Below are 16844 nucleotides of genomic sequence, written 5' to 3' on the forward strand. Positions count from 1 at the left end.
TTTAACATCAACTTCAGGAAATCCAGCCAGTGTATCTCTTCTGAATGCCTACAGCTACATCCCGTATCTTACATGAGCAGTTAAATCTAACTCCTTTTTCAAAGAGTAATAGCTGGGTAACAAATACATGGCATAATTTTACGTAAGTGAACGCTTTGCAGTTTTTCCTCAGAATCTAGTAATTTAAAGAAGGGAGTGTTAAAATTTATAAGTAGTATTCATGTATTTTGGAAAATATTCTTACTTTGCAGCTTATGTAGTGCCAAGAGTGGGTCACAGTTACTGCACAACAGCAGTGCATCGGAGTTGGACGTTGCTGAAGATCTGAAAAGGAAACTGTGTCAAGCTAAAGAAGAAAAAGTAGACATAATCATTAAACACAATCAAGAAGTAAGTTTTTTTTTGTTCTCTTTTATTTTACTCCTATAAGAAGTGTAAATGTGTTTTGTTAAGATTATAGTCTCACACAGTCTGTCAAAAATATTGTCATTAGCCCAAAAAAGAAAAGCAACATTAAAGATGTCACAGTACAGACCTCTTAAACCTATTCATAGGGACTGATAGCTGCTCTACTGTCTTTGCAGTAATGGAAGTCACTCCAGTCCACATTTGCTGCAAGGAAAGAACCTGCCTCTACCAGTATCTTGTTAGATAGAATTGCCTGATGGCACAAATAGATACAAATCATAGCTTGAATTTATCCTGATGAAAGGATTATATTTAGTTTTACATATGTGTATATATATATGCTTTTTTCCAGGATATTAGGGTATTGTTTTAATTCTGCAGAGCTCATAAATCTAGTACAATATGTTTGTGTGCGTGCATCACATCCAGGTGGGATATCTTTTAATGGTCTTGCAGTGTTTTATCTTAGTTCAGATTTGTAATTTTGCACAGTTTACTGCAAAAGCACAAATATCATGACTTTTGTCAAAAACCTAGTGCTCTTTAATGAAGACTCCATGCATAGGGAGATACTTAGCATAATGAAGATACCAACTTAACAAAGATTTTTCCTCATGATGTTGTGACAAATTAGTATTGAAATATTAAGAATTAATTGATCTATCTTAATTTGAGTATCCATTTTTTTGCACTCATATGTTAGGGAAGATGAGCACTGAGTACAGCTGTATCAGTAATCAATTTGAACTTTTTGCTATTGGAATACTTGCCACTCTTGCTAAAGCCAGTATGACAAGTGATGTGCTGCTTTAGACTGTGCTTGTGTAGAGGAATTACCTCTCCTGGATAGTAGTTCTACTCTTAGGAGTTTGCTAGGGGTGGTTGGTGCGGTTACTCATTCATTTTTGGTGCTAAATCTAGTCAATAGACCAAACTTGCCTTTTACATCTGTTCATTATTGGAGTCTGCATGCAAATTAAGAGATGTCTATCTCTTACGCAGTAAGTTGGTCTTGTGCTGCATTCTTCTTCCCATTGGCTGTGGATTTGTTCTGTAAAAGTGGGTCCCAGGAGTTATCTCAATTTGAAAAGTAACCTTTTAAATTGAGAGCAAACTCAGCGTGCACAACAAAATTCAAGTGCTGTGTAATGTACTACAGCCACAAAGTTGGATTTCTTTTCAAGCAGATGGATTACCTGGGATGCTGTTTTGTGCCAGACGTTTACAGATAATGGAAGTGATCAAGTTAGCTACAACCGGTATTATTGAAGTCAAACTCTGTAGATGTTCTGAAGAAATCTATATTTACTCTTCACCTTCTTGTGATGAAATAGCTTAATTTTTTTTTTCTAGACACAGGTTTTAGTAGTGATCACTGGACTCCATTCCTTAATCTAGATGAAATTACTTTTTAAAGGATTTTTCATTCTTAATTTATTACATTTGGCTGCATTCTGCTTGACTACTGAATAATTCTGTTGAACTAAACTTCATTCATATGTGTGCCTGTCAGTTATTAGATGTCTGATTGTCATGAAGGATACTAGACTGTCTTTCAAGTGTTAAATTTGGAGAAAATTGATATAAATTTGCCAGTTGAACACAATTTTCTGGTTGCTGCAGTTTCTGCTTTTAAGGTACAGGAAGATGATAATATTACAGCTGTTATTTTCTTGTGGTAGAATAGTTTTGGTAAATGGAAGGGGTATTTTTGGAGTATCTGAACTCAGTCTAGAAATATGAATAGTTTGGCTATATAATACAACAGGAATAATCAGTACTCAATTACACACATTTTGTCTTCTGCAAGAGTAGATTTTAAGTTCAAATATAATGAGTAGGTAGCTGCAAATGCAGTTGAAGTTCTCTTTCTAAGATATTCCTTAGATGTATTTCTGTAATATGCTGCTTCTTTAAGAGAGCTTTCTTGCCAGTTTTCTGAAACAAATTTACTTTGTAGCTGCGTGACTATGAAATCCAGATTGTCAAACTGCGGTCTGAATTTGAGAAAGGAGAGGCAATTCGACAAAGTCTGGAGTACGCCTTGGCAATTGCCAAAAAAGATGCTCGTTTGACAGTACGTACTGTGGAAGAAGAGTTAAGTGATGCAAGAAACAAGCTTGCAGAGCTGCAAGGTAAGTTTCAAAAGAGCAAGTGCTGAAAAATGGTCTATTTCAGATCAAGAAGAGAACTGAGTTCCAGTAGGTTAATTAAGTTTCCCACTTATTGCTGTATTTTTTTGGATCTCTCTTTCCCATCTCTTAGCCATCTATTTCTGTAAACTCTTACATGGTTCATGCATGACTTAAGCCTGTCGTTTTGTTCTTCTTTCCTTTTCCCTCCATGCATTCTTCTTGTTCGCTCCTTAACTGCTGTCCTTGTAGAGAATTTTTATTATGGTTAATCCACATTTAACTCTCTCTGGATAGTAGTGTAGAGCAGTTCTTCCTTCCCTTTAAAAAAAACAAAAAACTATTCCTGTTCATTTGTTTGTACTATTTCCAACAACTTATTTTTCTAGTATTTCTTTCGTATTTCACCTCTTCAAAAGTGTCATGTTTTCATCATTCTTGTCTAGTTCCCACTCTTCCTTCTTGTTTCACTTTTTATGGAACATACATGTTGCAAAGTTACTATATTCTTTGGGAATAGGAAGGTAGTAGGTGGTCAATTTTTATCTAGACATTTTTTCCCTCTAGTTTTAGATCCAGAAACTCATATTTCCTTGATTCTTCTCAACAGTGTATGTGAAATTTCTCATTATTACCTCAGTTAGAGGTCAATTTCTAGTTATCTAAGTAAATGTAATACCTTATCTAGTAGAGGAGGTGTATTTGAGTTTGAACTTCAGATTTTTTTTCAGTGCAGAGTTCGGAGTGCTTCTCATGTAGAGCTTGTCTTCCAAGTTTCTATAGGAGACTTGGAAACTTCGAAGTCCTTAAAAGTGCCAGGTGTTTCTAAGATAATTAGAAAACTGAATTTTTAAATCCTTTGGAGAATAAAAGACATAGCAAAACATTCCTTGGGAATTTCAAGCCTGAACTGTTGTTTTCTTACTTAAAGGAGATACCTTTAGTGCTCATTTTGCTAGCTTACATGCCAGTTTTGAGTCTGTTCTGATTCAGATGTGAGCAGTAGGTGTTTGTGCACTTAAACATACTTAAAATCTCATTTTGTAATATGCTGTGATTTAGAAAAAGCTGTGTTTGTTGGCAGATCTGTTGTGTAGCTGGCAGTGGGTGGTGGGCCATGGCTGAACCTTGCAGGAGGAAATGTGTTGTAGTTGGCCCCACAACGGGTGAACTCGCCCACCCACTGTGACAGTGTGCCTACCAGTGAGCCTGTGGCACCTCTGGAAACATAGATCAGAAATGGTGGTAAACTGTAAGAGGAAGCAAACAAACAAACAAAAAGTGCCAGAGCAGGAGGAGGGGGGACGCCCATGCCAGAGCATGGGTGAGGGACCTGGATGGAACAGGAGAAGAGAGGCAGGAATGGAGTAAGGCTGGGGCCAAAGTAGTGATCTCCTGGCACAGTCTGAGAAGTTGGACTCTATAGGGGCTTCTGCCACTGGAGGAATTGCTGTGCTCACCCTGATCTCTTACACTGCCCTAACCAGACAGGCTGAGTTTGTTTTGTGATAAGGGGAATGAGGGACAAAAACAGGGATAAGAGATTTTGCAGAATTCTTTTTTCCACGTGTGTCACTGTATTAGTTTCTTTCTGATGGTGAAAGAAACTATACTTAGTAGTCTGTTTGAATTGTTTGAAATTCCCCAGATTTTTTCTTTTCCTTTGCAATTGCTGCCGAAGAAGTAAAATAATTATGAAGTTGCTTCTCAGTTCTTCTGCTGTTAGTAACTTTCTGCTGGTTTTCTTGGCCATTTGAAGCCTTCTACAGCTCTTCAGCGTTCATATGTGACCTTATCTGGCTTGGACACAGAGTCCTTCTGTCCTATAGCCCTTGTCAATATTTCCTCCTTTTTTTTTTTCTGTTCTCACTGAGGCTTCTTTTTCTGCCACCTTGGAATCCTCTCCCATTGTTTTGTCCATTAAGTCTATGTACATTGTTTTAATGTGCCTCTTCATTTTGCTCTTCAGCTGGGGAAGATTTTCAAAAAACTGGAATGAATTGAAAATAAAAAGCTGTTATAAAGTGTTATTACTTAAATTCCAGTGTTGCTAGTTGTGTTCAGCACAATGAGAAACTGATTAAAAAATACATCTAAGAGCGAGTTTATAAAGTAAAAGAACCTTCTCAGTCAAACTGCTTAATAGGCATGGGTAATTAAGGTTTCCATTGCTGTACTGCAGAAGTGTATGCAGTGTTCTGCTATCTCAGGTGCTTGCTGGGATGAACGCGAGCAACACTAAGACTCCTTGTAACAGGTAAGCATTTTCTCACTGGCCTATCTTGTCTTGGATTATAGAATCACAGAATGGCTTGAGTTGGAAGGGACCTTAAGGATCACCTAGATCCAGCTGCCCTGCAGTGAGCAGGGACTTCTTTCAGAGGCCAGGATCCCCAGAGGTCCATCCAACCTGGTTTTGAGCACCACAGTGAGCATCAGAATAAGGCACGCACAACTTCTCTAGGCAACCTATTCCAGTGCCTCACCACCCAAATAGTGAAGAATTTCCTCCTGATGTCTAATCTTAAATCTATCCTCTTTAAATTTATAGCTTTCACCCTTGTCTTGTCACTACACTTTCTGATGAAGAGTCTTCCACCTTTCCTGTGGGTCCCCTTTAGATACTTGTCAATGGTTTATGGGCTGGTTTAGACCGGTTCTGTGACTGGTGAGGTGCAGGGGCTCATGGATCCATGCCCTGGAAAGGGGTAAGGGAAAAAGATAGAGAGATGGGTCTAAAACAGAACAGTGGCAATGATCTGAGGAGAAACAAACTATTTTAATGAGTAAGATATCAGAATGATACTATACTAGAAACTATGATACAATATAATTAGAATACAATTATTTTATATAATTATATAAATATTATTTATATTACAGAATATACTTGTTTTATATAATTATTAATATGATTAGAATGAAAACTAATAAATCAAATAAAATGAGAGAGAGTGTCCAAGAACTGGAAGCCTTACTCTAATGCTGAGGCGAGATGTGTAGTTGGGATGAGTAGAAGGGAGGAGAGCAAGGTCCCGTGACCTTGCCAGGGGCATTATATCCACTTTGAACGCAAAATCCTCTGGGGTATGTAGTTCTTCTCTTCTGGGACAGGTACCTGGAACTGGAACATTAACTCTTTAACTCCGAGTACACTACATGATGTTATGATGTGGAATACTGATAACCAAAAATCATAAAACCATGACAATACTGGAAGGCTATAGTAAGTTCTTCTCAAAGCCCTCTCTTCTCCATGCTGAGCAAGACCAACTTGTCCTCTTTTCAGGAGGGGAAGTGCTCCAGCCCATTGATTATCACTGTGGGTTTCTTCTGAATCTCTTCCAACAGATATGTTTTATTCTTATGTTAGGGGCCCCAGAGCTTAACACTGTACTGCAAGCAACGTTTCATGAAAGCAGAGTGGAAAGGAAAAATCTTCTCTTGATCTGCTAGCTATGCTTCTTTTGATACAGCCCAGAATATGTCTGGGTTTCTGGGCTGCTACTTCACATTGGTGATTCATGTTGATTTTTTTTTTTTTCTGTCCGCCACTAGCCCCAAGTCTTTCTTTTCTTTTCTGGGCTGCTCAAAATCAGCTCATAGCCCAGCCTGTATTTGTACTTGGGATTTCCATGATCCAGATACAGGACCTTGCGCTTAGTCTTCTTGAAGTTCATAGGGTTCGCAGAGGCCCATCACTCAGGCCTGCCCTCTCTGGATGGCATCCCCTCCCCCTGCACTGTGCCAGTGGCTTCACTCAGCAGGGTTTTCCTATAGTCATAGAATCACAGTATTGTAGGGGTTGGAAGGTACCTCAAGAAATCATCTAGTCCAATACCCCTGCTAAAGCAGGTATCCTACAATAAGTCACACAGGTGGGTGTCCAGACAGGTCTTGAATATCTCCACAGAAGGAGACTCCACAGTCTCTCTTTGCAACCTTTTCCAGTGCTCTGTCACCCTTATTGTAAAGAAGTTCTTTTGTGTGTTTGTATGGAACTTTGTATGTTCAGGTTTTAGGCCATTACTCCTAATCCTATCACTGCAAACCACTGAGAAGAGCCTGGCCTTATCCATTTGCCTCCTGCCTCCCTTTATTTATTTGTAAACATTTATCAGATCCCCTCTCAGTTGTCTTTTCCCCAGGCTGTACATACCCAGGCTACATAGTCTTTCCTCGTACAGGGCATGCTCCAGGCCTTTCATCATCTTTGTGGCCCTCCACTGGGCTCCTTCTAAGAGATTTCTGCCTTTTTTGAACTGGGGGGCCCAGAACTGGACGCAGTAGTCTAAACGTGGCCTCACCAGAGCAGAGTTAGAGGGTCCTTTCATTAGGTGGGTGCATATCTTTATAGTCTTTAACCGTGTTTAACTGAACTCAGAGTTGAATAGTGGAGACTCAAATCAGTTGGAAATGTAGAAATACACTGACCAAATATTGTGGAAATCTGAAATTGAGTCCTCCATGCTATAGAGACCACACTTGAAAGAATTATCTCAAGTTTTTAGTCTTTTCCAGGGGGAGAAGAGGTTCAATTCATAATAATCTCTAAAAGCATTCTTATGTCCGTCTGAAAAAGACGCTACTCAAGCCTCAGTTTTTTTCCTTTTTATAGAGGAGGTGGTGCCCTCCTGTGCTAGAAATATTTGTTGTAATGTTCCAGAGAATATCACAGTATGTGGAAGAACCAACACTCACTTTTTTTTTCTGAACATGCTTAGCAGTAGTATTGTCTTCTTTCTTTCTCTTTTTCTGTAAACAATAGTGTTCAATGAAAAGCTTCAGCAGAGACTGGTAGAGACCGAGAAAACATTTCATATTGCTCAACAGAAGTGGAAAGAACAACAACAAAGACTTGCAAGTGAAAAGGATGATATTCTCAGAACACACAAGGATGAATATGAATTGCTTCTTAAGGAAAGAGGTGAACTAGAAAGCATTTTGCAGGTATGATGTATTAATAGTTTTGAAGATGAGTTGCATGAGGTAATGCCTAGAAGCTTTTTTGGTGTAAAAGGTTGGGTAGTGGATTGGGATTTTTTTTTTTGGGTAGAGGAAAGAAATCTCCCTAATAGATAAATGTTGCAGTATCTTTTCTGAAGAGTATAACTCAATAAAGTTATACTTACTATTTTGCAGACTTTCCTGCTTTGCTGGAGTGTGATATTGCAGGTTTAATGTTAAGCAACTAAACCAAGTTAACAATGCACAGTGGCAATGAAGCCCACTTGTCCTGTATATAGTTCAAAGCCAAGTTAGTAGATCCAGGGAAGCCTAAGATCTAGCTTCTAACTCAATTTTCCTTTTACCTCCATTAGTTTGTCTTTTGCCTCTAAATCACTTGTACAATATGGAGATAACATACTCATGGAATCCAGACTGTGATAATGGGATTTCTAAACATGTGTTGTATGCTATTCGCTCCGTGCAATGTAAGAAGAATGTGATAAGTGTCAGTGAAGTTTTAAAATATCTGTAACCTTAGCATTGATAGAAAGAACTGCTGCTGTTGGAAAGTCAGATAGGAAAAGAAAGTCATGTAGTGTTCAGAGGTGGTATATTATGTCTTACACTGTGGATTTTTATTCTTCAGGTAATTAATTTCTATATACTTCTGGAAAGTCGCTTTCTAAGTTGGGCTGTCCTGGCATACATTAATCCCTTAGATGCAAAATATGTTTATGATTTTAATAATTTTTATACTCTTTTCACAATAAAGCAATTCAAAATAATTATATTTCAAAGAAATGTATCACCACAGCTTAATATTACTACATGCCCAACTATTAACATACGCCACTGGGATACTAACAGTTAGATAATTACGATTTAATCATTTTAATCTCCATAATGGAAAATTGAATCACCATACGCCTCAGCAGGATAACAACACCAGTTAAGGAAAAGTGAACAGGTATTTAACTACTATTACAGAGCATCTAATAGAGGGCTATGAAGATAGTGAAGGGTCTAGAGGGTTAGATGTGTGAGGAGTTACTCAGGTCCTTTGGTTGGTTTCAGCCTAGAGAAGAGGAGACTGAGAGGAGACCTCAAAGCTGTAGGTCCCCATCTCAGAGTGGAAAGGCAGGTGCTGATCTTCTGTGTTAGCAACAGGTCCTAAGGGAACGGTGTGGAGCTGCCTCAAGGGAGGGTCAAGTTGGGGTTTAGAAAAAGTTTCTTCACCAAGACAGTGATTGGGCTCTGGAATGGGTTCCCAGGGCAGTGGTCTTGGCACTAAACCTTCTGAAATACAAGAAATGTTTGGAATTTGGAATATAAGAATTGGAATTTTGGGTGATCCTGGATGGAGCCAGGAGCTGATGATCCCTTTGGGTTTGTCTTCTAGAGTTCAGGGTATACTAATATTCACGCTTTAAAAGAAGTGTAGAGCAAAGGCATGATAGGCATTTACTCGTAAGAGTGATAAATGCAGAAAACAAGTTGCTTCTTAGAGATTCATTGTCTGTTATTCAACTTGAGGTTTTTTCAGAATGTTTTTCCATTTTATTATTTATAACTTCCTTTAAAATACGAGAAACTTGACTCAGTTGGACTGGGTGCTGGTCAAGCTGTGGAAAATTAGCTCTGCTTTCTTTCCACACACTTAGCTCCAGATCTGGGGCACTGCCAAGCAGTCCTCCCAGGTGACACTAAACAACCTTTGCCTCACAACTTGGGAGCTATGTTCTAATGGCAGAGTTATCTCTTACACTACATTATGATGCTGTTTGTCAGATTCTATACTGTACCCCTAGGAGTATCTATTAAAAAAAAATAAGAGCAGAGAGAATTGCTGAATTACATCTATTCCACGAATACTCTGAACTTTCTTTTCAATTCTTTGAAAGCAGGATGTAGTAAGAAAGGTGCAGTTAGACCTGATTTCGAAATCAAGTGCTGTGGCTGTATAATATATTTGTGCTTGTGCTTGCAGAAGGGGTTGCACTGTGTCAACAGTTTGGCCTGGTTTTGGGCTGGTTCCATGACTAATGGGGCAGAGGGACCCACAGACTCCTACCCTGAGACAAGGGGGGTGGGTGAAGAAAAAGGTATGGAAGTAGACCTGAAGACAAAACAGTAGCAATGAGCTAAGGGAGAAAACTAATTTACTAAATATAATAGCAGAATGCGTGATAACACAATATAATTGGAATTGTGTAAATCGGATAAAATGAGAGAGTATCCAAAACTGCAAGGTCTTACTGTAATACTTAAGATGAGGTGGCTAGGGAGCATGCACCGCAGAGACAAGCCCTAAAAGAAGTGGCAGTCTAGTGACTTGTGAGCTGTTTTATCGTTCCTTCTAAATAGAAAACAAAAATGGAACAGTCTGCTGGGATATGTAGTTGTTCTCCTCTGGGAACCAGGTACTCAGAACTATCAACAATCCATGGAACTGGAGCATTAACTCTTTAACTCCCAGTGCACTACATGATGTTATGATGTGGAATACCAGTAACAAAAATCTTAAAACCGTGACACACTGTACTGCTATCTTAGCACTTGAGAGACCTGGTTCTGGAGGAAGATCACACAGCACTGTATGATTTTATTTAGTTTTGATCTTACTTAATGCAAATTAAAGAGATTCTAAGTATGTATGCCAATCCTTCTTGGAAAAGCTGCACCAAATAAAGTATGATTCTGAAGCTGGCTGTGGAGATCCTGAGGTGGGCATGAAAATGAAGTCAGCTTAACCTATTGAAATGTGTCTCCAGTGGATCAGAAGGCACTCACAGGGATCCCTGAGTCCAACTCCTGCCTCTGTCCCATATGCAAACCATATTTATGAGGGTGTTGTTGCTTCCTTTGGATGCTCTCTAAGACTTTAATGTCTTTCTTATGTTGTGGTGCCCTATAAACTGCAGTCAGTGCTTGAAGTGAGGCTGCACCAGCGCGGAGAAGTTTCTTCCCTCAGTCAGCTGACAGTGCTGGGTCTGATGCACCCTCGGGTGCAGGAGTGGCTACCAGGAATCACTGCTGACTCATCTTCAGCTTACTGTCAACCCTTCCATGGAGCTGCTCTCTAGCCTCTTGTCACCTAGGCTGTGCATAAATTCAGGGTTGTCTCATCCCATATGCAGAATCCAGCACTTATTCTTACTGGACTCCGTGTGATAGGTGATTGCTAGCCTTGGAAGTTGTCAAGATTTCTCTGCAAGGCCTTTCTACCCTCAAGGGAGTAAACATTGCCTCCTAATCTAGAGTCATCCGCCAGCTTACTTAGCAAAATACACCTTCAGCTCCTACATTCAAGTCATTTAAGAAAAGATTTAAGAGAACTGACCCCCAGATGGAGCCCTGCAGAACCTCACTAGTTTCTGGCCGCCAGCTTGATGGCCGCCACCCATTCACTATAACTCTGTGAGTCTGACATATGAACTATTTGTTCAGCCATGAATTACATGTATGTTTAGTTGTATGCTAGACATTTTGTCCTGAAGGATACTGTGAGATGTAGTATCAAACGCTTTGCTGAAATTCATAAAGGTTACACTTGACTGGAGGGAAAGTAATCCTGTCTGATTTGTAACAGGCTCTTTGATGTGCTCTATTGATTATACTGTGAAGGCCACCTGCTTCATAATGTAAGAAAGCTTTAGAGTTCAATAATAAGTGCAATAGCATCACCTCGTGGTTAGCCAGAAGATAATATAATTTCCCAGAAGCACTCCAGAGTTTTTTTCTTAAATTACTTGTGCAATCACATTGCACACATTAAAAAATAGTCAACGATGTTTATATGTGTGCATATAGTGTGTGCACATGCTATGTGAGCATATGTGTATATTTTTTACATAGTCAAATATTTCTCCTTGTACTTTCTAAGGGCAGGTCAATTGGGCTAATGTGGTACAGTTTCATACTTAGGAGAAGTCCAAAAATTTCTGAAACTTTTTTTAAGGTTATGACATCTTACAACTCATATTGACTTGTATAGCTAGCTTGATGTATTCCTGTTGTAAACTGATTAATGTCAACTATGTTTCCAGTATAAAATATTTTTAAATCTTGACACAGTATTTTTCCACTACGTATAAACAATATATTACTTATTTAATACATACTTTTTCCTGGCTTATTTTTAATGTCTGCAAGGTGTACCCGAAGAGATACAGATATTTATCTTTTCAGTTTGGAGAGTGTGTGAGTAGTTTTGTATTAAACTTTTCTTATTTTGCTCTGTGGTGGGAGGTCTGATACAGTAGGCAGAGACACTAGAGGATTAGTTTAATTTGTTTCTAGGGCTGTTATTTATGAAATATTGAATTTACTCTAGGTTTCATTCTTAATTCGTGTTTCACTCAGATGTTCCTTGTTATCTCTTCAGAGGATGCAAAAAAAGTCAAATGTTAGTGCCTGCACGTGAAGGAAGAGGCAAAATAAATTTACTTTTTGATTACCAGTTGGTAATACTTAGCGTCTTAGAGTGGTCATGATTTCCTTACTGTCATGTTTGAATGGTCAAAACTTTCTACCTTCAGTTCAGAGGAATATCTGAAATTTTTTTCTAGACTTCGGAAACAACTTGTATTTATTTGCTCTTTATGTGTAAATGTGGTTCCGTCAGACTTTGTTCTTCAAAAAAATCATTCTATATGAATAATTCATTTTGTCCTTCTTTTTCTCCATGCTAGGGATATGCTTTATGATTAGTAATTTCTAGGAACAAGAATATGTGATGTAGAAATAATAGCAGAGTTTGCAGACCAACTGAATAGCTCTGGTTTATTTTTACAAAATGTCTCTTGCCATGATATTGAATAGGATTAAATGAGCAAGAGGACTTAATGTAATCTTTCTGTGTTTTGCACAGAAAGCCATTTTAACAAATTAGGTCTCCAAAGGTTCTCCGACTAAATCACTGGATTTATAGCTTGTTCCTGATCCTGGTTATGAGAAAGTTTATTCCTGTCCACTGGACTAAAGCTATTAATTCTGAGACTTCTGTGATCTCCAGCTTAAGTATGTGTTAGACTACTAGGAGTTCATTATTTGGCTACTTTTCTCCCAGCCAGCTGTGGTGTAGAAGTGGATTTGGTAGCAGTGACTCCATGGAGTTGTGGAGTCCGAAAGTGCTATTAATTATTCCATTCCGTACCTTCTCTCATTTTCTGAAGGCAGAAATTTAAATGGGGAACAGCATCTTTATTGAGAGCTACTTTGTGTATCCCATACATAATTGTTTGGGAATACTCAAATTCTTGACAAACGTCTTTCCAAGATTAGCAAAAATGAACATTATAAGTTTATGGAAGTAACCAACTCTAAAAACATCTGATTTGATTTCAAGTTCTATTAATTAAAACCAATGCAAAATAAAACTTCCTGTCCCTATGTATCTTTTTGTCCAGTGCAATTGCATGCTTTCCTCCCATCACTGACATTTGATGGGATGATAGAAGAGGTTGGAAGAGTAGCCCTTTACTATTTAAAGTTTCCTGTGGGGCATTTTCTGTTTTTAGTATGATCACAGAAGGTCATAGTTAGCTGATTTTTTTTTTTTTTTGAACAAATGCATTTTGCCTGGTGGTAAATGAAGAACTTGCTTGCTCTTGGGCAATTGGTTCTGTTAACAGGTTGGATTTTAACAAATGGTTCTAATTCAGTCTCTGGCCCTGAGGTGTTCCTTTTTTAAGCTCTTTATCATTATTATAATACTTCAATAAAAGTATTATTTCATTCCTTTATTTTCTTCTTTTTTTTTATCTAGAAGCAGAATAGTGCACTGCAGAACTTAAGTAAGAAAATGAAAGATATGGAGCTGGAACATCGTGACTGTTCTGATTTGCTTACTCGTCAAGTACACAAGCTTGAATACAGTGCTGAACAAGAGGAGCGGCTTAAAAAAGAACTTGAAGTAATGCTTTTTGGTTACTGCTATTATTCTCAAGAAACACTGAAGCTCTGAGCAATTTTATTTTTGTGGGATGAATCCTCTCAGTTTTCTGGTGATTTCTGTTTACTGAATTGACAAAACTTTCAACATCCATTTTGCAGAGTAGACTGAGTAGACCAATGCCACTTACTGTGTGTGTCTCACTTGAGACTGGTGTTTGAACAGCAGATGGAAAAAAGGTTAAATGAGTATGACAGTAAGGCTAAGATCAGGAAACCTTTTTTTCTTACATTCTCTCTATCCATGCAGCGTCTTCTTTTTTTTTTAATTCTTTTCTTTTTTGTTTAGGGTTTTTTTTTCTTACATAAATTTTGAGAATAAGTAAACTTGAACTGGGAAATAAGCTAGAGCTGAGAAAGGTGCCAGATGGTGCACGGGATGGTAGAGAGAATAACATACCAGCAGATCTCAGTGGTGTTTTGCAGCACTCCATCTATGTCTAAATGTTAAAGGTAGTTCTCGTTTGCGTGTGAAGTGATACCTGTTACTGAGAAGCCTCAAGCTTTTCAAACTAGTGTCTTCTAAATGTATTTCTTTTACTAAAATGCTATTTACAATTTTCTCCGAAGTTTCACTGTTCATCTAAGTTTTATAGTAACTGCTGTCTGAATGTGTGATCTGAACCAAGAGATTCTTGACAAAAGCTTTCTTACTGCTAAAAAGCATAGTAACCAGATGATTCTTTACCCTGATTTAAGTTTCCCACCAGAGGTAGTTTTAGATCTTTTCTATGACTAAACTTAGAAAACTGGCACTTGTAGAACATTAGGAGGCCTTAAAGATAATGTGATGTACAGTTTGTAGCTGTGTTTGTTCTTCCTTGTTTTCTCCTTAAAAGCAAAGGAATTACTTAAGTTTTATTAGAATCAATGTATTGGTCCCTTTATAATCTAGTGAGAAAACAACCTACACTACAGAGAAAGTATTCTTGTGGTACTTCCAAGTGTAGGTGTTTAAGCAACTATGAAAGAAGGTATGTGATAAATGCTCTTGCATAGGGAGGTTTGAGTAAATGAGCACAAGTCCGTGTGTATAATAGTAGTGAAAAGTAAATTCAACTGCAGTGCATATGCTCTGGTCACCTTGCATCTCACCATCATAAAAGTAGATTTCAAATGTGTAAGCGTGTGAAAGGACCTACCATTCTGTGCTTAAAATCAGAGAGATTAATAAGAATCTCTGAGAAAAACCAAACAAAATACCTTTGTGCTTTAAGAAGTAGGAGCACTAGATGTTTTGAGTTTATTTGTTATCTTATTTAGCATACTAAATTACAGCATTACTACCTGGAGACTTCATATTGGGTGGTGGACTCAAAATTCTAGGGTTTATGACAGCAAAATTCTGTGTTGTACAAAATACCACTACTCTGCATCCCTGTTTGTTGAGCAAAGTGTGTTCTGCCTCTTCTGCTGTGATGAAAGACTACCAACTCAAAGTTTCTGAATTTTAGAATTGAGATTGATAAAACCTATTTTAGTTTGCTCTGTCAGCCATAATCCTCTCCTCAAAAAGTTAAGTATACTGGAAAGCAGTTTAGTATTAACAGACCTTGATGTCTGATTTGCAGCTTTTCTTGTTCAAAGCCTTTCTTTGATTTATACTCTTGTCATTCTGCTTATTCTCTTGCATTCTGGAGCTCAATCAGGTAGAGGTATTATCTTTCCTTCATGAAGAAGCAGAGTGGAAGGGACTTCAAGAAAAAAGACAGAAATGCTCTTCTTCAACTATAGTATGGCTACTGGAGCTTTGTGAAGGAAGTAATGCAGAGGTATTCAAGGACAGATCTGTTGGATAAAGGAAGGGGAAGTGAGCACCACCTTCCCTCCTAATTCACGGAAAGAGAGGACCATACCCTTTTAAAAGGGCATGCTGCATTCCCACATAGCCTTAGGTGCTTCTGTGAAGTCCGGAGATTGTTGAGATTTAAGCTTATTGCTATGTATAGTATTTCTTCCTCTCTACCATTAGCAGCTGCCTTGATAGCATGATAGCTTCTGTGCATCATATTCTCAGTTGCCACATTCTTCCTGTGTATTGTAGAATAGGCATTAAAGAAGGGCAATAAAGTCTAAGCAGTTGTTTTTGCTACATGCTAAGATGTTTAAGTTTCCTTAAAGTTCTGTAATACTCTCACATGGTTCTGTGTCAATTTTAAACTCCTCAGTGTATGGGAATAAGTATTACCTATTAGAAATACAGGTGTTTCTGTTAATGTTCTGATAATCTGTATTTAAAGCTGTGTTTAAATTATTGATATTATTTTTACCTGTAATGTTGATGTTTGAGGTGGATTTCAGAAGCCCTTGAAGTAGTACACCTCAAACAGAAAACAATGTATTTTTTTCATGTAGTAGTCCTGTGTTTATCTGTCTTCATGTTACAGATTGCTTTTTTTAGATTTGAAAATGGTCTCAGAAGTTATCACTATTTAAATACCTATGCAGACTATCTTATTATATAAATGGGCATTAAATAGGAAATGTGTACTTTAGTTTTTTGATGACAGTGATCACCTTTGGGTGGTTTGTGTGAAGAATAGGGTTATTCTAATTGAAAGATAGTCCTTTAATTTTTTTTCTCTACGCTGCATCTTCATATGCAGTCAGGATGAAGTTTCTGGGAGTTCACAAAGCTGTTTACTACCCTCTGCTGGTCATTAGAGAGAAGTCCATGAAAAAATACTTGTTACTGAAATGAATAGAAATGAAAAATTTAAGAGTCTTTTTTTGACATTCTTAGAAAAGATTTTGGCTATTACATTATAATAGCAAGAAAGGAGAAAATTCTTACCTCCTCTCCTTCCCTCCTTTTTTTTTTTTTTAATATTACTCCCGTTTTCTCCTTCAATTATTATTCTGAACATGATTTGAATGAATACATTTCTAGTTTCTGGAATAAGAATTGATGGGAATGGTTAGTCTGTGGAGAATTATCGTTATTCTATTGCAAGATAGCTGTTGGTACAGTATCTAACCTGTTAGCTTTGTAGCTTGCAGCAATACCAAATGTGGTGTATTACTACATGAGCCTGGGGTTCTTCTTTACACAAACTCTACCAAAAAAAAACCTGAAGTTGAAACCTGGTTATTGTTATGTCCCTTTAGCCTAAGACTCACTAGTTAAATTCTTGATGTATTTGTATTGAACTCATCAAGATCCTACTATTTATGAATGTTAATTTTCTGGAACCAGAGTCTTTTATTTTTGCCCCTTGCTCCACTACTCTGGAAGGATGATTTCTCGGAAAATATAAAGCAGTTTGTATATAAAAACAGTGTTTCTTGTTATGTGTCTAGCTGCCAAAAAGCTGGGTAGGAAAGCTATTTGATGAACAGGGAATGAGAGGGTAATGTGGATTTTTATCATGAAAAACAGAATTATTGTTTCATAAGTTTCAA

At 37.8% G+C, this 16844-nt stretch overlaps 1 protein-coding gene across 10 annotated transcripts in view; it reads left to right on the forward strand.

Moving 5' to 3' along the window:
- Positions 1-16844, forward strand: part of CCDC171 (coiled-coil domain containing 171) — a 253486-nt gene that overhangs the window by 5477 nt on the left and 231165 nt on the right. For 9 of the 10 annotated variants that reach the window (XR_005843077.2, XM_004949106.5, XM_040656232.2 and 6 more), the window contains exons 3-6: positions 252-390; positions 2369-2543; positions 7309-7490; positions 13258-13404. Coding sequence is in view for 9 of the 10 variants with exons in the window: in XM_004949106.5 (XP_004949163.2) it covers positions 252-390; positions 2369-2543; positions 7309-7490; positions 13258-13404 (643 nt within the window). In the remaining variant the exon portion in view is untranslated. Of the gene's footprint in view, positions 1-251; positions 391-2368; positions 2544-7308; positions 7491-13257; positions 13405-16844 lie in introns of those variants that run through there. The other variant, XM_040656234.1, reaches the window with a different exon arrangement.

The sequence above is a fragment of the Gallus gallus genome, chromosome Z (genome assembly GCF_016699485.2).
Source record: "Gallus gallus isolate bGalGal1 chromosome Z, bGalGal1.mat.broiler.GRCg7b, whole genome shotgun sequence".
NCBI lineage: Eukaryota > Metazoa > Chordata > Aves > Galliformes > Phasianidae > Gallus > Gallus gallus.